Source organism: Myotis nattereri (assembly GCF_964212035.1).
Source record: "Myotis nattereri genome assembly, chromosome: 8".
Taxonomy (NCBI): domain Eukaryota; kingdom Metazoa; phylum Chordata; class Mammalia; order Chiroptera; family Vespertilionidae; genus Myotis; species Myotis nattereri.
The window spans coordinates 92,890,855-92,915,450 of record NC_138083.1 but is presented as its reverse complement, the minus strand read 5'-3'; the positions used below and the strand labels follow the sequence as shown (position 1 = coordinate 92,915,450).

General features: G+C 47.1%; 1 protein-coding gene across 1 annotated transcript; it reads left to right on the top strand.

Moving 5' to 3' along the window:
- Positions 1 to 831: 831 nt before the first annotated feature.
- On the top strand, positions 832 to 24,454 carry PSMA8 (proteasome 20S subunit alpha 8). Its single transcript, XM_081097550.1, has 7 exons — positions 832 to 1,150; positions 8,252 to 8,378; positions 11,434 to 11,558; positions 16,000 to 16,122; positions 20,971 to 21,090; positions 21,402 to 21,464; positions 23,935 to 24,454. Exons 1-7 carry the CDS (start codon positions 1,049 to 1,051, stop codon positions 24,025 to 24,027), a joined length of 753 nt encoding a protein of 250 aa, XP_080953676.1. The 5' UTR covers positions 832 to 1,048; the 3' UTR covers positions 24,028 to 24,454.
- Positions 24,455 to 24,596: the final 142 nt, after the last annotated feature.

The window sequence follows — 24,596 nt, the reverse complement described above, 5'->3', positions numbered from 1 at the left end:
ATCGATGTTTCTCTCTCATCGATGTTTCTAACTCTCTATCCCTCTCCTTTCCTCGCTGTAAAAAAATCAATAAAATATATTTTTAAAAAAAGAACGTTGTAAACATCTGACCACGCCCTTGCTTTGCCTCGTGGGATCTGCCATAAAATACTCAGCTTTCAGGCTGTGGCTGCCTCTCCATCAGAGAGGACAGCGTCCCACCCGGACCCAGCTTCCTTCTCATCTGTCTTGTCCATCCTTCACCCCCCCCTCAGGCTCACCGAACCGGGCTGAGCTGCTGCGGCACATGGGGTACCAGCCTGGGGCTGAGTGTGCCACGGCCGGTCGGCACCCCAAGATCTGGAAACAGCCCAGTGCCCATCCCAGGTGAGGGGGTGCAGAAGCCGGGCCCAGCCCAGCCCTGTGGCTCGGGGTGAGGCCTGGGCCTGTGCACCCGGAGGCCAGGGTGGGATTCCATGGTCAGGGCACCCGCACAGGCTGCCCGCGCCACTGGGCGGAGCAGGAGGCCGCCCATCCATGCCTCTCCCATCGCTGATGTTCCTACTAGTCTCTTTCCCTCTTCCTCCTTGAAATCAGCAAGAACATGTTTAAAAAAAAAAATAAAGACACATCAATGATGAGGGAGAATCGCGGATGGGCTGCCTCCTGCACGCCCCACGCTGGGGGCCCGGAACCGGGCCTGTGCCCGCTGGGAACAGAACCGGACGCCCGGGTGCTTAGGTCGCACCGGCCACAGGCGGGCTGCACCCCATCTCGCTGTTGTGTTTATACCCGATGATCAGACGCCGCCCCAGGGGCAGCGGCCAGCCACTGAGGGTGCCCGAATCCTGCCGGCGGCACAGCCTGGCACCGGGGGTGGGCACCAGGGCTCTCCCCTCCCCCACCGTACCCCTCTTCCCCCCCCTCCCCTCCCCCACGGGAAGCCGCGCAGGCACTTCCGCCCCAGCCCCCCACGCACTTCCGGCTGGGGCTCTCACGTGGCGGAGCGGTTGCTCGAGGCCGGCGCTGTGGGTTCCCGAAGCTCCAGGAGATCACCGAGCCCTGCGCGATGGCGTCGCGGTACGACCGGGCCATCACCGTCTTCTCCCCGGACGGGCACCTGTTCCAGGTGGAGTACGCCCAGGAGGCGGTGAAGAAGGGCTCCACGGCGGTGAGCAGCGCCCGCGGGGCCACGGGGCCGGGAGACGGGGGTGCCCCGTGAGCTTGTCCCGGCGCCGCGCGGCTGGGGGACGGGCCCCATGAGCGGGCCGTGACTGCCCTTGAGGGAGAGGACGGCTCGGCTGCGAGTGATGGCGCCCACGCTGGTGGGTCTCAGGGCCGCTGTGTGCACCGGCCTGGGCTTACCGAGGCCACGGGCGCGTGTGCGTGTGTGCGCGTGCGTGAGCGTTTGAGCATGTGTACATGCTGCGTAGTGTGCGTGCTGCATAGTGTGCGTGCTGCGTAGTGTGCGTGCATGCGTGCTGCTGCGTATGTTTGCGTGCTGCCTATGCGTGTGCGTGTGCTGCGTAGGGTCCGTGCGTGCTGCGTATGTGTGTGCTGCGTATTGTGTGCGCGTGCTGCCTATGCGTGCGTACATGCTTGTGTGCACGTGCGTGTGCGTTCCGGGACCTCGGAGCTGTAGAAGGACTCAGGCTGTGCTGAGCATTGGAAGGAGCCCGGGGCGCGCCCCTGCGGATGCACTGACCTGGGGGCGCACTGACCTTGAGGTGCAGTGACCTGGGGGATGCACTGACCTGGGGGCTGCACTGACCTGGGGCGCACTGACCTGGGGATGCACTGACCTCGAGGTGCACTGACCTGGGGGTGCACTGACCTGGGGGTGCACTGACCTCGAGGTGCAGTGACTTGGGGGCGCACTGACCTGGGGGTGCACTGACCTGGGGGCGCACTGACCTGGGGGCTGCACTGACCTGGGGTTGCACTGACCTGGGGGATGCACTGACCTCGAGGTGCAGTGACCTGGGGGCGCACTGACCTGGGGGATGCACTGACCTCGAGGTGCAGTGACCTGGGGGCGCACTGACCTGGGGGCGCACTGACCTGGGGGTGAACTGACCTGGGGGTGCACTGACCTCGAGGTGCAGTGACCTGGGGGCGCACTGACCTGGGGGTGCACTGACCTGGGGGTGAACTGACCTGGGGGTGCACTGACCTCGAGGTGCAGTGACCTGGGGGTGCACTGACCTGGGGGTGCACTGACCTGGGGGATGCACTGACCTGGGGGTGCACTGACCTGGGGGCGCACTGACCTCGAGGTGCAGTGACCTGGGGGCGCACTGACCTGGGGGTGCACTGACCTGGGGGTGCACTGACCCGGGGGATGCACTGACCTGGGGGTGCACTGACCTCGAGGTGCAGTGACCTGGGGGTGCTCTGACCTGGGGGCGCACTGACCTGGCGGTGCAGTGACCTGGGAAGGAGCCCTCCCCCAGAGCGGGTCTCCCTGTGATGATTATAATAACAGGTTAAAGAGGATCGCAGCCCTGAATGCAGACTCGGTCACGCAAAGGATGCTGGTTGGCAGGGGTTCGGCTCTCACTCGTTAAGAAGGATCGTCCTGACATTTGCACCGCAATATCGGTGCTCAGCCCCCACCACCTCCTGTCGTTGGCCGGTGTGTGTGTGTGTGTGGGGGGGGGGGGTGTCCATTTATTTTTCGGTGAGATTTTTAAATAATTCTGAAAGCCTTTGAGAGGTGATGCCCTTAAATTTACCGATCCACATTCTGGAAAACTTCTAAATTCTCAGGGTAGTTGTAGTGCTCCTGCCAAGCTTTAGTTTATGTTTAATGGCTTTGCGGCTTATAAAAATCAAAAAGGACAAAAATGCTCTGGCGACCCAAGACCGATCATCCCAGCCCTTCCACGTCCTCGCCTTCAGTTCCGAGGGATCGTTTTCTAGCCTCTCGGGTTTCGTGGGGCCGATGGGTGTGCGTTTTGGGCTTGGAGACCCGGCTCTGAGGTGCACAGCTCGTTTCCACGTGTAGCGTGGCTGTATCTTGTCTCGCTTTCCATGCAGACTTAGTGATGGGAGGGAGTCCTTCGGTTTTACTATAAACCTATCAGAGGTAAAGTGGTAAAAAAAAAAAAAAAAAAAAAAAAGCCCACTGGAAAGAATCTTACATTTTTTAAAGTATTTTTCTATTCAATGGGGCCCACTAGTTTGCTTCTTTTTTGTAAGTAATTTTTTTTAGAATTGTAAATTTGAGAAAAGCCGGATGCAGCTTAAACCGAAAGGGTGCCATCTTGATAAGAACAAGAAGTTCTACAGCCCCCAGCATGGCATGAAGCAGATGGAGAGAAAGTGATGCCCGAGCTCCGAGCCTGCAGTGAAGGGAGAGATGGGAGAAACTGCCTGGGCTCCTTGAAATGCGTTAGAAGGCAGCAGAAGTGATGGACGGCTCCTGTGCAATGAGCTGTAAAGGGCGCGGATATAAAAGTACCTGGAGTGGGCGTTTTTAAGGATACACCGGAAGGAGAAGAGGTTTTGTTTCGGGATTCCCAAATTACAGTTTGCATCTTTGTATGGAGTTCCTGTGTTTCCCTGTGGGTGCCGTGACCTTTGCATGGGGTGAAGTCTGCACTGACACTTGTTGATTAAAATGTGTCACAAAATAATGGGTCTACAAATGGCATTTGATGCGATGACTATAAATGAGCCGAAGTCACCCGTTCTGCCCGCTATGTGAAGGTGCCGTCACTTAGACAAGTTGCATGGGCCACAGTGACAAGCGTGGGTTTGCCTTCTTGGCGATTATTTTACAGCCGAAGTGAGACAAGAGGCCTGCTTCCTTCCCTTTTCTGTAAATGAAAACCATCTTTGAATAACATTTTGGAGAGGTAATACCTTTCTTCTTGGGAAAAATATGAATCTTTCCTAATATTCTCCTGGAAAAGATAGGACTTATTGTCACTCCTCATTCTGTCCTCTCCTTGACCCCAAACCTGCTATCAGTCCCGTATTTCCGACTTTATCAGAGCTCAGCTCCCCGTCTGACCATCAGTCTTCCATCACCCTTACCACCGCTTTACTGTCGGGCGGCTTCGTGGTCTCACTGGCACACGCTCTGCCCCCCCCCCCCATGGGAGGGGAGGGGAGGGGAGGGGAGAAAACACTTCCTCCTGCCGCTCTCCCTTTACTCCTCCCTCCTGAAGCCGTCTCTGACCCCCTCCCCGCATCGGGGGTCGTTTTCTTGGGAATTCATAACCTGTAACACAGAGCACCGGGCAGTATTGCTCCTTGGCCTCACGTTCTCTCGGGTCAGGTCTGTAACAGACCCCTCACACCCGCGGGCAGGACGGTCCGGGAGAATGTAGGTGGTGTGTTTCGTTTTTCTGCTGCACAGTGTGCAGTGCAGAGGCTGGGCAGGAAGTAACGGACATTTCAGTGACATTTATTTTGCATCAGGTATTTTTTGTACATTATCTAATGTTAAGGAGAGTGTTTAATCCCTTTTTATAGATGTGGGATCTATAATTCAGAGCTTTCATCGTTGGATGAAGGTGTCCAGGTAAACGCTGATGTAGCCCGTGTTCACACTTAGCTTTTTCTCGTTCCAAAGCCTCTGCTTTTTGCATTGCATCATGTGGTTTATACAGTAAAAATGTGTTAGTTAGCTGTCATCATGCATGTGGAGTCAGACATGCATCATGGACGGCAATTAACTTCTTCAAGCTTCAGTTCCTTTAACAGTAAAATAGGCACCGAGACAGCACCTCCTCCATGGGGCTCCGTGACAGCTGAATGAAGTAATAATACGTGTTAAGGATCTTGCACAGTGTCTGGTTCACAGCAAATAAATGGCAGCGCTTATCATTGATGATCCCTTTGTTTTCTCTTTCTCCTTCAATGTCGTCTATGGTTTTCCCAGCACATTCATTTCAGGACATTTTTGGTGAATACTTGCATCTGCCAAGTGCGGTTTTGGGCCCTCGTGTTTCCTAGTAAGTTAGACTCCATTTCTGTCCATGGGGAGCTTGCTATCTAGTGCGGCGGTTCTCAACCTGTGGGTCGCGGCCCCTTTGGGGATCGAACGACCCTTTCACAGGGGTCGCCTAAGACCATCGGAAAACACATCTATGATTACATATTGTTTTTGTGATAATCACTATGCTTTAATGATATTCAATTTGTAACAATGACATTGGGGGTCCCCACCACATGAGGGACTGTATTAAAGGGCCGCGGCATCAGGAAGGCTGAGAACCGCTGCACTAGTGTGTCCTTCCCCCCCCAACCCCACACCCCTTCTTAAAACCTGTGTTGACGGTCAAGTACGTGAGTATTCTTGGATACCCTTCTTCACCCCAGAAGGAATAAATAGACTGTAGACTGCACAGACTCTGTGCGAGAGCGCACACAACCTGGCGGGCTCAGTGACCCATGTAGAGCCTGCTTTGGCTGAACTCTGGGAGGAGGTCAGTAAAGCCCAGTGCTGTGCGCTGCGGGGTGGGGATATTTGGCTTTTAAAGAATTGGGTGAAAGAGGCAGGACTGAAGGGATGTGGTCTTGAAGATTTTGTTTAATATGAGAGAGACTTTAGCGTATGTTTCAATGTTGGTGAGAGAAAACCAGCAGATAAAGTTGAGGTTTATTTCTTTTTTAGGTTAATTTGATTTATTTTTAACTTTTTATTATATAACTAGGGGCCCACTGCATGAATCTGTGCACCTTGAAAGGAACTGTGGGCAGCGAGGCTGTGGAGGGCACAGGGGCGGGTCTCGGCCCACCGCGGGCCTGGTCCTGCCTGCTGGCAGCCCTGCTCCTGGCGCCGGCGCCAGCAGCAGATGAAAGCGGGGCCAGCGCTGGCAGCGGTGCGAGCACCGGGCGGGACTGCGGTGCGTGAGAGTGAAGAATTTCCAATAACCACCTGAGACGCCCCCCTCCTTGGTCTGGTGTCCCCGCTCACCTGCTCCACCACCCTGCCGCAGCCGACACCCGCCATGTTCTGCGTGTGCCCCCTGGTGGTCAGTGCGCGTCATAGCAACTGGTTATTGGGCTGTTTGGTTGTTCTGCCGATTCGTTTATTTGCATATTAGGGCTTTATATATATAGATATTCTAAACAAAAAGAGATATAAAGGGTATAGTATAATGAACTTCTGTACACCAGCTCCAATAGTTGTCAACATTTTACTGCTCTTTTTTTTTATCTTTCCCAACTTTTCCTCCTTCCTGATGGAATACTTTTTTTAAATTGATTTGAGCGGGAGGGAGGGAGGGAGGGAGGGAGAGAGGGAGAGAGAGAGAAAGAGAGAGAGAGAGAGAGAGAGAGAGAGAGAGAGAGAGAGAGAGAGAAACAGAGAAACATCAATCGGTTGCCTTCCACATGCACCCAGAACCCCACAGCTCGGGTGTGTGCAGTGACTGGGATCCATCCTGCCACCTTTGGTGGGCGGGTCGATGCTCCAACCAGCTGAGCCACGCCGGCCAGGGCCCCAGTGGAATACTTCCAATTGGAATGTTACTGCGATCGCTGCAGGTCACACGCAGCTGTGAGAAACTTGTATGTGTTGCCCATTCTCTGCCAATGGTAACATTTTGCGAAACTGTGGTTCAATCAGAATATTGATATTGATAAAAGCCACCTGTTTTATCCAGATTTCTCCATTCTACTTGTACTCCGTTGTGTGAACATCGAGTTCTGCCATGTCTTATTGCCTGTGTATATTCGTGTGTCCACAGGCAGGACCTGGACAGCGTCCAGCTCCAAGGGAGTCCCTCCTGCTGCTCCTCTGTGAGCACCCACGCCCCCTCACCCGCCTCTCGGAGCCCTGGCCTGCTCTCTGGCTGTCCTCCTCTGTCTCCTGTTTCTCATGTTTTGCCATCTCAGACGTCATAGGCGTGGGGCCACACTACAGGCTGAACCTTTGGGGACTTGCCTGCTGCCCTGAGACCCACCTGGTTGCCGCTCGCACCGTGTTTGATGGCTGGGCAGTGCCCATGGTGTGGATGCGTCACCGTTCGGCGGTGCCCCTGTTGCAGGGCGTGTGGGTTTGCAGCGTGGCGTGTTCTGCAGAGAGATGCTGTGAACGTGCGTAGCGGGCTTTTGCGTGGACATGAGCTTTTGTTTCTCTGGTGTAGATCGTAAGTGTGCCGTTACCGGGCGGCACGGGCACCGCGCGGTTGGTTTTGTGAGGAGTTGCCACAGTGCTGCTCGCAGTGGCTGCGCCATCGCACGTTCCCGCCGGCAATGAAATTATCCGTTGGTTGTAATGAGCTTGTCTGTCTTTCTGTTTTTGAGTCAGTATGGGCAGTTTTTTTGTTTTTCTACTGTTATCCTTTCAGTCAGATTTTCAAATTTTTAGGGTGCATAATTTTTAAATTCCTACTTTTTCCCACTTGGATATGTTTCCTTTACTCTTTCTGCCTTTTGGCTATTTTAACTAAGACATTTTAAAAATTATTTCTTTAAAAAACTGTCTTTTGGTATGACCAATTTGTTGTTTTCTCTCTAGTCATTAATTTCTGCTTTTTCCTTATTTCTCCCCTTGAGCTTAGCTTAAATGTTTTTATCCCTTTTTTAACTTCTTGAATTAATTTTTATTAATTTTTAATTTGATTTTGTAAAGTGAGATTATGAATTTTCTTCTGAGCATAATTTTGTCCACATCCTAAAGCCTTTGATATTGGGACTTCCATTGCAAACATTTTCTAGATAGTGTGTGTTGGCAGGTTTGTTTTATTTTGTTCTTTGGAAAGAAAAAAATGTATTTACAAAATGCTTTGGGTTTGGGTCAGCCCTGTAAGTAGTGGGTCGGGGATGAAGAGGGAGAGGGGTAGCCCTTGGGGACAGCGCACTGGGGGCAGGGACTGAGGGGGGGGTTGTTTCGGGGGGCGTCGGGCCCCAAGGGCTTTCACCACACGCATGTTCAGCTTGCACTTCTGTGCCTCCTGCTGAGCCTCACAGATCTACCGCCTTCCACCACCTCCTTCCCTCCCCACCCCACCCCCCGCCCCCCCCCCCCCCCGGCATCCCCTCCCGGCTATCCTCCCTCCCGGCCATCCCCCCCCCCCACCCCCCCCCCCGCATCCCTAGGATGGATGGGCTGCTTGTCACTCCGCCCTTCCACAGGGAGCTCTGCAAAGGGCTGAGGATCTAAACCAGGATCTACGCAGCTGTTTTCTTAGAAGTCTGTTTTCTCAGTTTTACTGACTGTTTAAGGAAGAGCATTTTCCTCTAAGGCATGTGTTAGAATAACTTGATATAATGTAAAACTGACAACTAACTATACTTTTTAACGGTTTGACAGGTTGGAATTCGTGGTACCAATATCGTTGTACTTGGGGTAGAAAAGAAGTCAGTCGCCAAGCTGCAGGACGAGCGGACTGTGAGGAAGATCTGTGCCCTGGATGACCACGTCTGCATGGCTTTTGCAGGTACCTGTGGGCCTCCAGGGGTGACACCGAGCATGTGGTGCAGTCGGTCACACCGGTGGGCCCACCACCGCTGCCGTGGTGCTGTACGTATACAACACAGGGAGCTCGCTCCATGTCTCATTCGACACAAACAGTGCACCCTGTCTTTTCTGGGACAATCACAGCTCTGTAACCAGGATTTCTGAGAGTTGGTTTTGATAAAACATAAATGTCAGAAGGTATACATTGTATTATCTTAATTGTAATTGTAGGTAGCTGTTTTCTTTTTAATTTTTTTATTTTGAAATAACTTTAGATCAGGAAATGATAAAAAACAACAACAGAGTAGTCCCCTGTCTCCTTTCCCAGTTTTCCCCAAGGGTGACATCTTCAGACCAGTAAGTGGACATGGTTACAAGCCAGAGATTTTTTTTCAGATTTCACCAGGTTTACATGCACTCATTTGCATGTGTGTGTAGTGTTATTAGGCTTCCCACACGTATAGATTCCTGTAGCCATCACCACAATCACGACACACAACTCTTACCTTACACAAGGCTACCCATGCTATCCCTCCTCCGTATCACTGACCTCTGGGGTCAGTAAGCTGTTCTCTTCTCCATCTCTATAATTCTGTCATTGTTGAGAATGCTGTCTGAATAGAATCATATGCATAAAACCTTTTACTACAGGCTTGTTTTCATTCAGCATAAACTACAACATTATTATTAGTAGTAATAGTATTTAGTGGCAGTTAAAAAAGGAGGTGGTAGGATCTGTATGTATTGACATGAGAAATACCCATCACATATATTAAAAATAGTAAGTTACAAAAGAATATGTATGATACAGTTCTGTTTCTAAACTATAGAATTATATGGTAGCTCTTATTCCCTCTGGTGGGGAATACGAGGTACATATCCAAGCACATATCAAAAAGAAATACGGTTCCATTTTGAAAAAAATCACATTCTTTTATTGATGTTACTATATTTTTAATGTTTGAAAAACAATCCTTAGGGAAATAAATCAAAGTGTTTGAAAAAAATGATTTCATGTACCATGTGGAATTCCATTTAATAGTAGAAATTTTACGATATGATAGTAGCTTCAAGGTAAGTTTGTGGCACTGGACTAAGGGCTCATTTATTCTATAATTGCTTATTTATAAACAGTGAAATTGCAATACTATCTTTTTTTAATATATTTTTATTGATTTCAGAGAGGAAGAGAGAGGGAAAGAGAGATAGAAACATCAATGATGAGAGAGAATCATTGATCGGCTGCCTCTTGCACACCCACTACTGGGGATCAAGCCCGCAACCCAGGCATGTGCCCTTGATCAGAATCGAACCTGGGACCCTTAAGTCCGCAGACTGATGCTCTATCCACTGAGCCAAACCAGCTAGGGCTCAATACTGTCTTTAAATGGAATTTGTCTTTTTTCCTATCCATTTAGTATTTATTAGTATAATTGTTGCTTATTATGTTAAACACACACACACACACACACACACATACACACACACACACACAACTATGATACTCGTGGTTTGGCAAATTTGTCACTGACTCAGTTTAGTACAACTTTCTAAGTATGCTACTTTTATGTTTCTCTACTTTTGGATCATATATGTTGTAAATGGAAAATACTTAGAAATCTCCTTTCTGATCACATTTTCTAAATGAGTGAAGCTTTTAATTCATAGGATAAGCTAAATCAGTCTTTTTCCATTTCTTTTTTTTGTTTTAATCCTCACCTGAGGATATTTTTCCCATTGATTTCCAGAGAAAGTGGGTGGGGAGAGACAGAAACTTCCACATGCAGAAGACACATGGATTGGTTGCCTCCTGCAGGTGCCCCGGCCAGAGCTAGGGAACCTGCGACTGACGTGCATGCCCTTGACCAGGAATCAAACTGGAGACCTGCGGTCCACAGGCCAGCACTCTCTCCCCTGAGCCACACCACCCAGGGCTCTTTCCATCTCTTTCTCTCAGATAACATCTGCCAGGAGAAGAGAATCAGTTTCTCTTCCCTTCACTCTCTGCTTGTGATTCGCACCCGGCCCACGAGTGTGAGTGTGATCCCTAGCCGTGGCGTATTCTGACAGCGTCTTATTGTTGACGAGTATTAACTGTCTTCAGGGACAGCGATTCTTCTGGCTCCTGGAAACCTGACTGGAGATGATGTGGAAGGGGAACCGAGTCTGTGACTACAAAGCACTGATGTTAGATGAGCAAGGGCTGTTTCAAAGACTGTGAGTGGCTGTGGCAATGTGGCTTTAAGAGAGCGGGGGAAGGAAACAAACTGGCCACGGAAAGGTCGAATGCCAAAGAAGTCTTTGATATAATAGAAGCGGTTACATGCATTGCATCTGTTGGGGCACTTACTTTATTTCCTTATAGAAGTGTTAGGAATTAATTACATGATGTTTGGTAGGATGAAGGTAAGGCATGTTTTCTTTTTCTGGTTTCACATTTTTTATTTTTCAATCCTTAATCTTAGACAAAATACTGAGACATATTTCAAAGTTATATTGAATGAAGTTTGAATTCAGTGGATATGTGTTTGATAATGAAATGTAATGTTCATTGTTTTCATAAGAAGAAATCCAGCTTACTTCATGGTTAGGAAATAAGTATATTAGTTTTGGAATCAGGATAGACCATCAACCTTTGAACAGGCTGCCATTGATATCTCCCCCTGAAAAAGTTTTTAAAAATATGACTACAGAGATTTTAAAAAACTATTTTTAATAAACCCTAACCACCAGCCCATCTACTATGAATGAAACCATTTTAATCTTTTGGAAATAGTTTACTTAACATTAGTGTTTAACCATTACTCTTTAAAATCATTTTCTTTAAAAGGTAAGTAAGAATGCATCAAGTTAAGCCCTGAAGGAAATAAATCAGAATGTCAGATAAGCGATTTGCAAAGAATTTTACAAAGTCTTTATAATGGACATATACTGAGAAAAACAAAGGACATTATAAGAAAGATTTTGTGTTAGCTAAAACCCTTTTGACATTGAAAAAGTCCTCCTTTCTTGTAATGGTTCAACTCCTTTTATAGGACTGACTGCGGATGCTCGAGTGGTGATAACCAGAGCCCGTGTGGAGTGCCAGAGCCATAAGCTTACCGTTGAGGACCCAGTCACTGTCGAGTATATAACTCGCTTCATAGCATCCTTAAAACAGGTAAGCCAAGAGAGCAACCAGCTGCTTCACGCTTCTCCTTTACCGGTATGGGTCAGGCCATGCAAATACTTCAGGCATTTAGTCTGTGAAATCTAAGTTCTCTATTCTTCCTCACACGTCACACTCACACTGTCACTGCGGTGGAACGGATTGATTTGATCACTGGGAATCTCAGTCAGTGTCAGTTGTGGAGATTATATTAAAACTAGAGGCTTGGTGCACGAAATTCGCGCACTCAGGAGGGGGCGGTCCCTCAGCCCGGCCTGCGCCCTCTCGCAGTCCAGGAGCCCTCAGGGATGTCCAACTGCCAGCTTAGGCCCACTCCCCATGAGCCCAGCTTCTGGCTGAGCGGTGCTTTCCCTGTGGGAACACACTGACCACCAGGGGCAGCTCCTGTGTTGAGCATCTGCCCCCTGGTGGTCAGTGCGCATCATAGCGACCAGTCATTCTGCCGTTTGGTCAATTTGCATATTAGCCTTTTATTATATAGGATTAAAAAGAGCAAGCAATCTAATCTTTCTTCACTTCTGAAGATAGAGTAAAGAGAACCAATTTTTAGAGTTTACCAAAGTAATACCCATGATTCTTTCACCTACAAACCTACACACAACTGATAGTGTTCAGGTATAACTTCTGAATCCGTAGTAAGTACATTAATATTAAGTCTAATCATGATGTGGACAAATATGCTTTTCACTTATTATTTTATGTGCTTTTATATATGTCAACAAAGTCCTTATATAACTCTATACAGGCAGAACTCTTTTTTTTTTAAACCCTAGGTCACCTTCTTGGATTCTTTTTATTTTTTTATTTAATATATTTATTTATTGATTTCAGACAGGAAGGGAGAAGGAGAGACAGAGGGAGATAGAAACATCAATGATGAGAGAGAATCATTGATCGGCTGCCTTCTGCACGCCACCTACTGGGGATCGAGCCCGCAACCCAGGCATGTACCCTTGGCTGGAATCGAACCTGGGACTCTTCAGTCCACAGGCTGACGCTCTATCCACAGAGCCAAGCCAGCAGGGCCAGGCAGAACTCCTTTTATTGTTCCTCACTTTATTGCACTTTACAGATTTGCATTTATTATAAATTGAAAGTAGGACCCTTCACCAACAAAAAATTAAGACTTGCTTTATTGTGATACTCTCTTTCTTATGGTGGTCTGGATGCTCAGAGGTCTGCCTATAATACTGATTTTAGTTGCTATCCGTAATTACTTAGGATGTTTCTAGTTTATTTCATTTTCTCATTCCTTTTCTCACTTGCTGGCTCTCAAATTGCTACTTTAATAACATTATCTTTGAAACAGATTTTGTTATTTTTAAATTATATTGGGTTATTTTTTAAGATTAGAATTGGTCTTTTTGAAAATTTATTTTTATTGATTTCAGAGAGGAAGGGAGAGGGAGAGAGAGATAGAAACATCAATGATGAGAGAGAATCATTGATCAGCTGCCTCCTGCACACCCAACACTGGGGATGGAGCCTACAACCCAGGCATGTGCCATGACTGGGAATCAAACTGTGACCTCCTGGTTCATAGGTCAGTGCTCAACCACTGAGCCACCTGGGCTGGGCAAAATTATAATTGGTTTTAAGACTTTTGTTATATATAGCTAAATTACTTTCTGAAAAAATTGAACCAATTTTTATTATACAATAAACAATGTATAAGTGTACCCCTGAAGAATCATTAGCACTGGTTTTTCATTTTTCTTTTATTTTGCAAAGAAGTATAACATAGTGCTCTGGGCCAACTATTTAGCCTGTTTTGCCTTAATTTTCTTATTTATATAATGAGCATTACAGTAATACCTACTCTGTTGAGTTGGATTAAATGATTTAATACTTTTAAAACATTTAGAACACTTTCTGGCATGGATTTTACCATTTGTCCACATAGAGGTATTTTTATAGACCATACTTTCTGTATATTAAAGTTTTAAATTACATACTTAATTTTAAATTGCCCTATTTTTAAGATTTAATATATGTTGCAGGAAAGTCCAACATTTTGTATTTTTTTGCTTTTTTTATTTGCTCTGCTTTTTCCAGAGTTTATAAAGGCATCCCCCAAAAAACAAGGTGTGGAACATTGTGTATACAAGATTCCCAATTGTAATTTTTAGGTCTTCTTCTAGAAACATGAAGGTTATGTATAGAATATTATAGAAACATTAGGGATTCAGTGCACGAATTCGTGCACCCTGGAAGAAACTGTGAGCCATGAGACTGCGATGGCACAGGAGCGGGTCTCGGCCTATCCTCCCGCCACGCCCCACCCATCCCCTGTCTGCTGGCAGCCCCGCTCCTGCCACCACCACTGCCACATGCTGACAGTGCCAGCCCCACTCACAGCCGCTGACAGGGCGGAGCAATTGGGGCCAGCACCAGCAGCGGTGAGAGCAGGGCTGGCACCAGCAGCAGGTGCAAGCGGCCCCAGTCACCCCCCGGGAGCAGGGGGAGGTGGAGAAACCTTCGGGGTGATCAGGGCCAGCGCTGGGTGCTGGCAGCGGGTACTAGTGAGGCCGGCAGCAGCAGCAGGTGCGAGCACCGGTGGAATTGTGGTGTGCGGGAGCAAAGAATTTTCAGTACCCACCAGAGGCTCGCCCCAATGACAGCGATCGGCGCCCCACCTTGGTCTGGCGCCCCCGCTCACCTGCTCCACCATCCCACCGTGGCCGATGCCGTTCACGTTCAGCACTCTGCCGCCTGCTGCCGACGCCTGCCATGTTCTGTGCACGCCCCCTGGTGGTCAGCACACATCGTGACCGGTTGTTCAGTTGTTCCACCGTTCGGTCTATTTCATATTAGGGTGTTATATATATAGGTACATTTTAAGTCTGTAAGAGTAAGTTGCCACTGAGAAGGGTCCTGGGTCCTGGGATAAAGGAGAGATGCTTTAGATACACCTCTGGTACTTACAAATTACTTTTCCGTTTTAAAAAGCGTTGACTAAGCACATAAAGTAGAAGGGTCTGTCCTCTAAGGTGTGTTTGCCACACATCTTCTTACATTAGTGAGATCTAGGAGCATTAGGAGATACAGAGAAATTAAAATATAGACCCTACTTTACAGGTGCATTATGTTTGTGTAGCCAGTTATTTGCATCCATAATTTGAATTGGCTGTTAAAACACATGCCTAATAGGATGTAAACATTTTAGAATAGATACCGTGCTAGACGAGTCCAGAAGGAAGCTGGTGTCAAGATGTTCGAGCCGCCGAGGTGCACGCGTGGCTGAGCTGCCTGCGGGCGGCCTCAGCTCCTGGTCAGGACCCGTCTGCACTTCTAGGGCTCCAGGCGCAGAGTGAGTGTGGGCCCCACTCCCGATGGAGCTCAGATCCTGGCACTGGAGTGAAAAACACAGTTGGTTCCCAGTGCCCTGCGGACTGTGAGGGGAAAGCATGCTTTTTCTTTAGAGAAACAGAGAGTCCCTTGTTTTGGAGCTGACAGAATGTCTCGGTTGGGTTTTATGTAGAGTAACTCAGCGTACGGTGGACAGAATATACTGGACAATGATGGTACCAAGAAAAGACATCTGATAACAATAGCGTCATGTAAGAACGCTGATAGTAACAATGGTCAGGTCTCTCACAGGCAGCGGAGGAGTGATCTAAAGCTCAGCTGATGAAAACCAGCGTCCGGGAGCCCCAGCGGTGTGAGGCACACCGTTCTCTGCTGTCACAAAGGCTCAATCTTGTTATTTACCCAAATGTGCATCAATCAATGGGAAAACAGCAGTAAGACCATGTAGAAGTAAACAGGATATCATTCTATAGACTGTACATTTTTAAAAATTTCATTATGGATTTGAAGTTAGTTCAGAAAGTGAGGGAAGAGAATCGGGAAGATATACAGAATAAAGAAGGTGTTACTTGATAAGTAATAGAATGGCCTTTGTATGGCCTATACCAGTGATGGCGAACCTATGACGCATGTCAGAGGTGACACGCGGACTCATTTTTTTGGTTGATTTTTCTTTGTTAAATGGCATTTAAATATATAAAATAAATATCAAAAATATAAGTCTTTGTTTTACTATGGTTGCAAAGATCAAAAAATTTCTGTATGTGACACGGCACCAGAGTTAAGTTAGGGTTTTTCTTTTTTTTTTTTTTTTTAATATATTTTATTGATTTTTCACAGAGAGAAAGGGAGAGAGATAGAAAGTCAGAAACATCGATGAGAGAGAAACATCGATCAGCTGCCTCCTGCACATCTCCCACTGGGGATGTGCCCGCAACCCAGGCACACGCCCTTGACCGGAATCGAACCTGGGACCCTTCAGTCCCCAGGCCGACGCTCTATCCACTGAGCCAAACCGGTTTCGGCAGGTTAGGGTTTTTCAAAATGCTGACACGCCGAGCTCAAAAGGTTCGCCAACACTGGCCTATACATAAGGTAATTACCAAAACATTTTATTTTTCAGAAATACACTCAGAGCAATGGACGAAGACCTTTTGGCATTTCTGCCCTAATTGTAGGCTTCGATGATGATGGTATCCCAAGACTGTACCAGACCGATCCCTCTGGTACTTACCACGCTTGGAAGGTGAGTCATGAATTTTTAATATATTAAAAGAAGTTGAAAAGATGTATTCACCATAAATGCTTTATCACTTTACCGGGCATGATGAAAATTATGTTACATGAAAATATTGATGGTGGTAGGAACTTTATGTAACCATTTAACCAGTTGGCAATTATGATGGTTTCTGGTGGATAGAGAAACACTTTGGCTTATTAATCACCGGGTTTTTCCTTTACGTTTGGAAAGATGTGACAACCCTAAGTGCATACGAATGGGCAGGTGAGAAATACCCAGATCCTGCTCATCGCCACCCTTCCACTGACTGCCACGTCACATGGCTGCTGCTCCGAGGAGAGGCACGTGTCTTTCTGCTTTTAATAAAGATGAGAGAGCCTATAAGCTCCACACTGAACCCTTCAGTGCACCCTCTATTCTAGGAGCCGGAGCCCCAAACCATGACTTTATTCCCATGTGTCAGCACATCGCAGTGACGGCCTCACCATCCCTGGGATGCAGCTTTTATTTGTCTGGCTGGTTTTTGAGTCGCTGTTCGTGTTTCAGCACCCAGCCACCTGCTTTGTTTAATGGCGCACTTTAGTCTCATGGTGGCCAGATCGAAGGCCATAGACACCAGTGGCGGTGTTCCGAGATGAATTTTGTACATTCTGATACAGAAGAATAAGACCATACCCCAGAATCTAGGATAAGTGATTTTGACTATTAAACGTTTAAATACTGCCCGGCCGGCGTGGCTCAGGGGTTGAGCGTCGACCTACGAACCAGGAGCTCATGGTTCGATTCCCGGTCAGGGCACACGCCCAGATTGCGGGGCTCCATCCCCAGTGTGGGGAATGCAGGAGGCAACCGATCAATGACTCTCTCTCATCATTGGTGTTTCTATCTGTCTCTCCTCTCCTTTCCTCTCTGAAATCAATAAAACATATATTCTTAAAAGGTTTAAATACTTAGGTTTTAAAATAATGTTATGAAGAGTTTATGTTACTATATTAACATCCAGATAAATTAATGGGGAAATCTTGCCTTGATTTGTAAGCCTGTATTAACTAACGTATTTGGTTTGAGCTGACCATACTCATACTACTTTACAAACCAGTTAACCAATCCAGTAAAACAGTGGCTGGTATTCTTACCACAGAGATCTGGGTGCTGGTGTTAGCTGCACACCCTTTAAGCCGCCTGCACGTCTCATGGCTATCAGAGGCTGTGAGTGTACCTGCTGCAAGTTCCAGGCTTGTTCCTGCCGCTTAGAAACCTTGTTCACGTGCCTTCAGGTCTCTGCCCTACACAAAACGAATGGTTACCCTGAATCTCTGTCTTCTGTTTGCATTGATCGTGACGTCATCACTCTTCATTTCAGTTTCATAACAATTTCCACGTTTATGTAGTTTTCCATTTTGTGGTCACTCCCTGAGGTCACACAGAGAAGCATTTTTTATTTCAAAGTCCATGGGCATGGGCAATAGGGTAGTGAAAACCTGGAGGTGGGGGTAGGGGTTGGGAGGAGGGGGCAGGGGGAGGGAATGGGAAATATCTGTAATGCTATCGACAATAAAAACAAAAAAATAAAAGATCTGAAAAAAATGTTCATTGAAAGACAAAAAAAAAAAGCCAGGAGACTCCCAGCTCAAAGGAGACTAAACGGACCAACGCCCAAGGTGTTTGCTTAGACCCTCGATGGGGACAGTCACAACCAGCGACACTGAATGTGCTCGGCAATGGTGTGTGTCAGCCGTAGCTTTGGGGAGTGGACTTACCGTGTTATATTTTAAAAATCCCTGTTTTAAGGGAATTGACAGAAGTATTTAGGGGCAAAATGTTATGACATCTTCAACCTTAAAAAAGCAGCAATGTGTGTGTAAGTAAATGGAGAGATAAGACAAATATCTCAAAATGTTAATAACATGAATCTAGGTTAAAGGTGCATAGTAGTTCATTGTTCTCTCAGCTTTTCACAGGTTTGAAATGACCAAGTTAGAAAATTGAGGAAAGAGAATAGTAAGAAGGAGGAAGTGACGATGGCTCCTTTAAGAAGTTTAGCTGTAAAGGGGAGCAGGGAGATGGAACAGCAGCTACCGGAGAATGTGGGTTCAAGGAAGGTGTTTTTCAAGACTTGACGCTACACAGGATCCGGTTAGTCAGCAACAGCATTCAGCTCAGAACGTGCTGGACACTGAGCATAGCTGACAGTCTGCTCTCAGAGGACGGGCATGCTAGCGGCGGCAGGGAGACCAGCAGATGGGCAGCATGTTGGCCTGTGGTGGTGCCACGTGCCACCCCGGGTGGGGGTCCCCGGGTGTGGGTCCCCGGGTGGGGGTCTCCAGGTGTGGGTCCCTCCCCGGATGGGGGTCTCTCCCCGGGTGGGGGCCCCTCCCCGGGTGTGGGTCCCCAGGTGGGGGTCCCCGGGTGGGGGTCAAGAGCGCAGCATGGGCATCACGGGTGCAGCTGGATATGCAGGGCAGCAGCCCTCAGACCTCTAGTCCGGAGCGCTGTCCGCCTTACCAAGACCCCATGGAATCCTTACCCGTGATGACCTCAGAAGTCCCGCCCTGCTCTGGAGAAGCAGAGTCAGATGGGGGCTGAGGAGGGGGCGGGGGTGCGATCTGAAGAGGGACCTGGGAGGCAGGATGTGAGCAGAGCCGGAGAGAGGTGAGGGAGCACGGTGTGGCCAGGGTTGGGGTCCCAGACGGGACAGGCGCCAGTGCAGATGCTCTGAAGAGCGGCTTCCTGGTGTGTGTGGTGGGGCGGGGGGGGGGGGGGGGGCGGGAGGGAGGAGGAGATGGGGCAGAGGCAGGACATGAGATGGCAGAGGCGTCTACGCAGCAGGGGGTGGGAATCGCAGAGGGCCCTCCTCACACTCCTTCGCAAAATTGTGCATTTTACTCTGAACAGGACCGACGCGAGTTTTAGCAAAACAGAACCATTAAAGTGACTCTTTTTAAAAGGATCCTTCTGGCTACTATGAAAACAATCTATGTAAAAACCGTATGGAGAGAGCAAGGATGGATGCAGGTGATACAATAAGAATAAGTGGCTGAGCATTGCCCCTGCACCAAGAGGCCGTGGGTTCGATTCCAGTCCAGGCACATGCCTGGGTTTCGGGCTCGATCCCCAGTAGGGGCATGCAGAAGGCAGCTGATCAAGGATTCTCTGTCATTGATGTTTCTCTCTCTCCCTTCCCCTCTTCTCTCTCTAAAATAATCGATAAAAAAGTACATTTTAAAAAATAGGTGATTTGAGTTTGGTGAAAAGTGGTTAGATGTTGGTTTTATTTTGCAAGATGAGGAATGGTGTGAGGCTTTGCTTAATGGGTATAAGGTGTGAACGAGAAGGAAGAGTAGCTGAAAAGTTTTGGAATATGTGCGTTTATGAAAATGACACAGTGAAAGGGGGATTTTGACGATGTAGAGGAAAGGAAGACAAAAGGAGAGGCTCTAACTAGGTACACTGGCACGGAGCGCAGGGTGAAAGTGGGCAGGTGGGAGCATGGACAGTTTTAAGTGAAAGAAGTGATTGTTTTTAGTGGAACATTCCAAACATATACCTAAGAATACAAAAATAATATCAGTGCATGCGTGTATTCACCAAGTTGAAACAGGTGCTGACATGTTACCATATTTGCTTCAGCTCATGTTTTAAGTGAAATGCGGGACTGAGGAAGGTGGTGGCACAACACTCAGGCGCCACCAGCCGGTTCCACGCAGCCGGAGCTGCCTGTGTGGCCTCCACCTCGCTCCCTCCTCCCACCGCCGCTCCCTCCGGGAAACCACTTCCCACAGTTGGACCGTCACTGCACATGGAAGCGCCCAGAACAGTAGGGGCTGTTTGCATTTTACCCCGAGACGACATTAGGCATGATTGCTCACTAGTGAGCCAAAGGTGACAAATCGGGGTGTCTGTGGCCTTCGGGGACATTGGTTGTCACTGCTGCATCAACGGACAGAGCTGCTCAACAGCCTATAGTCACAGGACAGCCCCCCCTTCCCTTGCAAAGAATTATCTGTTCCCACATGTCAGTGGTGTTGAGGTGAAGAAAACTCATGTTAACCTTCCCAGCCCTTCATTTCTCCACGCGTGAACTGAGTTAGTAACGTTATCTATGTAATTGTTTGGGGGATGGTTGGGCTGGATGAGTTAATTCATGTGAAATGAACAACGTAGTGCCTGGCACATACGTGCTCTGCTCATGTAAGTTACTGTCATCTCCATCATCACCGTCCTAGCACTAGTCTGGAATTTAGAGTGAATGACAAGAACCTGCGTAAACTACCTGTGGCCAAACAGCGAGGGAAGTGTGCTTGCCTTTTCCTTCATTTGATGAAAAATTCTGAAGAAATAGAAAACTGGGGACTGGAACAGAAGAAGCCCTTCTTGCTTATAAAGTCAGAGGAGATAATGACTGTAATAAGTAGTGTATGTTAGTCTAAATTCTCAGAACATGACGCGCAGTCCCATTCGTGTAAACAGCTTTCTTCACGTTGATTTTCTTTTTCCCCTCGTTTTTCTCCCTTTTGCACCAAAGTCTCACCTCCTCTCCTCCCCACACCTCATGGAGTTTCAGCTCTCTCCATCTATCCTGCTGTCAAGAACTTGGCAATATTAGAGCGACAGACGCATTGGCCAGTAGAAAGCATGGGTGTGTCTGAAAACTACTCCTGCTGGCACTACAGATTACTCATGGGAGTGACCAATGAGCTGTTGAAATGTTTGCTACGTTTTCAAACCTACAATTTTCATTTAGCAATTACGCTAAGAAATACTGGAGTAAACTGTAAATCTTTAAACTTCACTTAGTAACCATAAATTCCTTCATATTGCAGTTTTACTAAGCGTTATCTTCTATTTTTCAAGGCAAATGCAATAGGCCGAAGTGCTAAAACTGTCCGAGAATTTCTAGAAAAGAATTACACAGAAGACGCCATAGCTAATGACAGTGAAGCTATCAAACTAGCAATAAGAGCTTTGCTAGAAGTAAGTGATCTAATCCTATATAATAAAAGTGTAGTATGCAAATTGTCCCCTCAACCAGGAGTTTATCTGGGAGTTCGACCGGGGGCGGGCCAGCCAGGGGAAGGAGGGAGGCGGCAGCAGCAGCAGGTGGCCAGGGGAAGAAAGGAGAGGGAGGCCCTGGCCAGCAGTGCTAGGAGCCCTGCCAGTGCACGAGTTTTGTGCACTGGGTCTCTAGTGAAGGATATGAGGAAAGCAGAGGTTTTGTCCTTTAATTGCGTATTAAAACACAGAATTTCCCGAAGTCATTCTAAAACCAGCTTGTTCTGCATTAGGTTGTCCAGTCCGGTGGGAAAAACATTGACCTTGCTATCATGAGAAGAAACCAGCCTTTGAAAGTAAGTCACTAACCAACAGGAAGAGTCGGTAGTGTGTCTGGACAGAATTTAAGATGTGACGCCTGAATGCCCTGAGCACCATGGACATGATGACAGCTTCTGCTTGTTTCTGAGGCGAAGCTCGCTGATGTGATGTGCTTATTGCGAGCAGCCACCTCTCCCTCGCCCTTTGTGAAGACGAGGTGCTGAGGCCCATGCCCATGCACAGACCTCCCCGCGTGTGTGTGTTCTTAGAGGGAGGGACCCGGCTGAGTCAGAACGTCCTGCGATCAGCACAGCACATTCCCCATGCAGAGTCCTTCCTGCCACCATGTAGAGAGCAGCCACTCTTCTTAGATTTTTAGATCTTCCGACAGCAAGCTATGCTTCCAGCTAGTGTCATGCAGCTGCCATTACATCATTGCTGGCCCTCCAGGCTTCGAACATAATGTGATCTTCATTATGTTAACAAACCCTCCACCTATTCTTGATTGCCTACTGGTTTTTATCTATTTTCTACACTTTCCACTTAAAGGTGCCTTGAGCCACTGTTGACTTAAATTTTAATAACTTGTGTGATGCCCTTTGCCTGTTTCTTTGTGATGAGTCTAACTTGTTATCTGTATACCTTTTGTTAGCCGTTATGAGTTATAACTGCTGGACCACAAAATAAATTGTTCAGAACAATGTGATGAATGGTTCTGAAGTTTATGGTAGAGGATTCGTTGGCCAAAGAGCATTCAAAACATGGTTCTCTGTTGTTCATTAGGTAGAACTTTACAATGTGGTTTGCTCTCTTTAGTTGAGAGTATACAAAAGCATGGGAAACATGGAAAGTATGCTAAAATTTCTTATAGGTTCACCTTTCCTTTTGTTGTGGGGAAGATATTTCAAGGGGAAATAGTATTGAAATCAGCGCTGTGTGGAGAGTGGGGTTTGTTTTTGTTTTGGAGTGTGTGTGTGGAGGGGATTCTTGTTGTAATGCTACCACATCCCCATATTTTATTAGTTAACCAATGGATGGGGATATGAGGCTAGGCCAGCAGCGGAGTTTCAGTTAATTAGAGAGAGAGGGATGGGGACAGGTCTTCCTCTCCATGGCCGCACCTAGTGACCAAGCTGCTGAGCACAGAGTGTGGAGACGGGAACGGGGCTGGGTTATCAGCGCGGCTGCCACGGGCCTAGGACAGTGACGGAGAGCCTTGTGAGCGCGGCGTGTCAGCGTTTGAAAAACCCTAACTTAACTCTGGTGCCGTGTCACATAGAGACATTTTTTGATCTTTGCAACCATAGTAAAACAAAGACTTATATTTGTGATATTTATTTTATATATTTAAATTCCATTCAACAAAGAAAAATCAACCAAAAAGATGAGTTCACGTGTCACCTCTGACACGCGTGTCATAGGTTCGCCATCACTGGCCTAGGACATATGTGCCAACAGTGCAGGGACACAGAACCAGAGACCAGAGGCACCTCTCCAGCCCCACACATATGTGCACGCGCGCGCGCGCACACACACACACTTACACATATGTTTTTACCTCTGAGTGGTAGGCTGGTGTGTGTCCTTCCACATGGTTTCTCAGGATAGGCTGCGTGGCAACTAGGACACATGCTTTGGAGTTGGACAGACCTGGATCTAAGTTCCAGCGAATCAGTTTGTTTAACAGTATGACCTTGAGCAATTTGCTCCCATTTTTTGACTTTAAAATAAAAATGACTTAAATAAAAGAAACATTATTTTTGCTTTGAATTCAGTGAGGGAGTTGTAGATAAGCAGTGTGAATCATCTTTTCCTTATCGCTTATGGCCAGCCCATGAGCTGATAAAATAGTGAATCCCTTTCAGAGAATCACAGTTAGGAGGGGTGGAGTTCAGTAATGAGTGATTTGCTCATGAACAGAGTCTTGCATTAAAATGGTCTTAGAGTTATATTTTGATGTAGGATATGTAATGGAATAACATATTTTACCCTACTTTCTTTATTAGCACGATAGTGGAAATGTCATAGAGTTCTGGTTTTTGTTCATAATAGTCACAAGTGTGTTGCTCTTGATTCTTTGAAACACTTCATATGTATTTGAAGTTATAAATAGATAATAGAAATTTATAAGATACTAGAGGCCCAGTGCACAAATCTGTGCATGGGTGAGGTCTGGCTGGCCCCGCTCCTGATTGGGGTGGAGGGGCCAATCAGGGGTAGGGCCGGTAGGGGGAGGGGCTGCTGGTGGTTGGCCAGCCAGCCTCACCCCCATCAGCCCCCAACACCCCGATCAGGGGCAGGGCCAGCGAGGGGGGCACCGATTGGGGCCGGATCAGGCTGGTTGGCTGCCGCAGTGCATGTCGTAGCCACAGGTCCTTCTGGTGGTTCTGCCGTTGCAGTCGTTGGGCTTTTACATATAGAGATAATAGGTGTTTTTCATATTGTCAATATTTAGAAATGTTTGGTATAATTGCAATTTATTAAAAAAAAAAATTTTCTTTTCAGATGTTTAGTGCCAAGGAAATTGAATTACAAGTCATTGCAATAGAAAAGGAAAAGGAAGAAGCAGAGAAGAAAAAACCAAAGAAGACTTTGTGAACCCTGAGAGCTTTTAATGTTTTGATGTGCTTAGAATTAGTGAGTTTTAAAGGAAATATGCTGGTTTATGGCATTGCATTAGTAGTTATGTGCTGGTTTGAGACTGCAGATTTGTGACTCTCCTTTGTCTATTACAGGGACAGACATACAAGAATATGTAGATTTTCTTTGAAAATATTTTAGTAATTGTTGAAAGCAGTCATAATTCCACATAAGCTTGAGACTGTACTCTAGAACTTGTCCAGTGTGTTATATTTCTTCATGTATGAAAATTAAGAAAAATTTTAATTTAAAAAAATGAATAATTTGGTGACATTTGAGTATTGACCATCAGGTAGAGAGATACCTATTTGGAAATAGACTGAATATAATATCGAGTTGCATTTCTAAATGAATGATAAAAACTCCCTTGTGTTGGTGAATTGCCAAAATTTTGTCAGCCTCCTTCATTTTTAAATATTTCATATTTATTTAACCTTTTGCATTTTATAAGTCGCAGTATATCTATCACCTGAACAGGGTACTCTATGAAAATAAGGAAGAAATGAATACATGTAATCTTAGTTTTG

Excerpts from the sequence above, each read along its gene's own strand:
- PSMA8 (XM_081097550.1), top strand. The coding sequence starts at position 1,049 with ATGGCGTCGCGGTACGACCGGGCCATCACCGTCTTCTCCCCGGACGGG. Across the intron at positions 1,151-8,251 it reads TGAAGAAGGGCTCCACGGCG|GTTGGAATTCGTGGTACCAA; the intron begins GTGAGCAGCGCC and ends ACGGTTTGACAG. Across the intron at positions 21,465-23,934 it reads GAAGAAACCAGCCTTTGAAA|ATGTTTAGTGCCAAGGAAAT; the intron begins GTAAGTCACTAA and ends TTTTCTTTTCAG.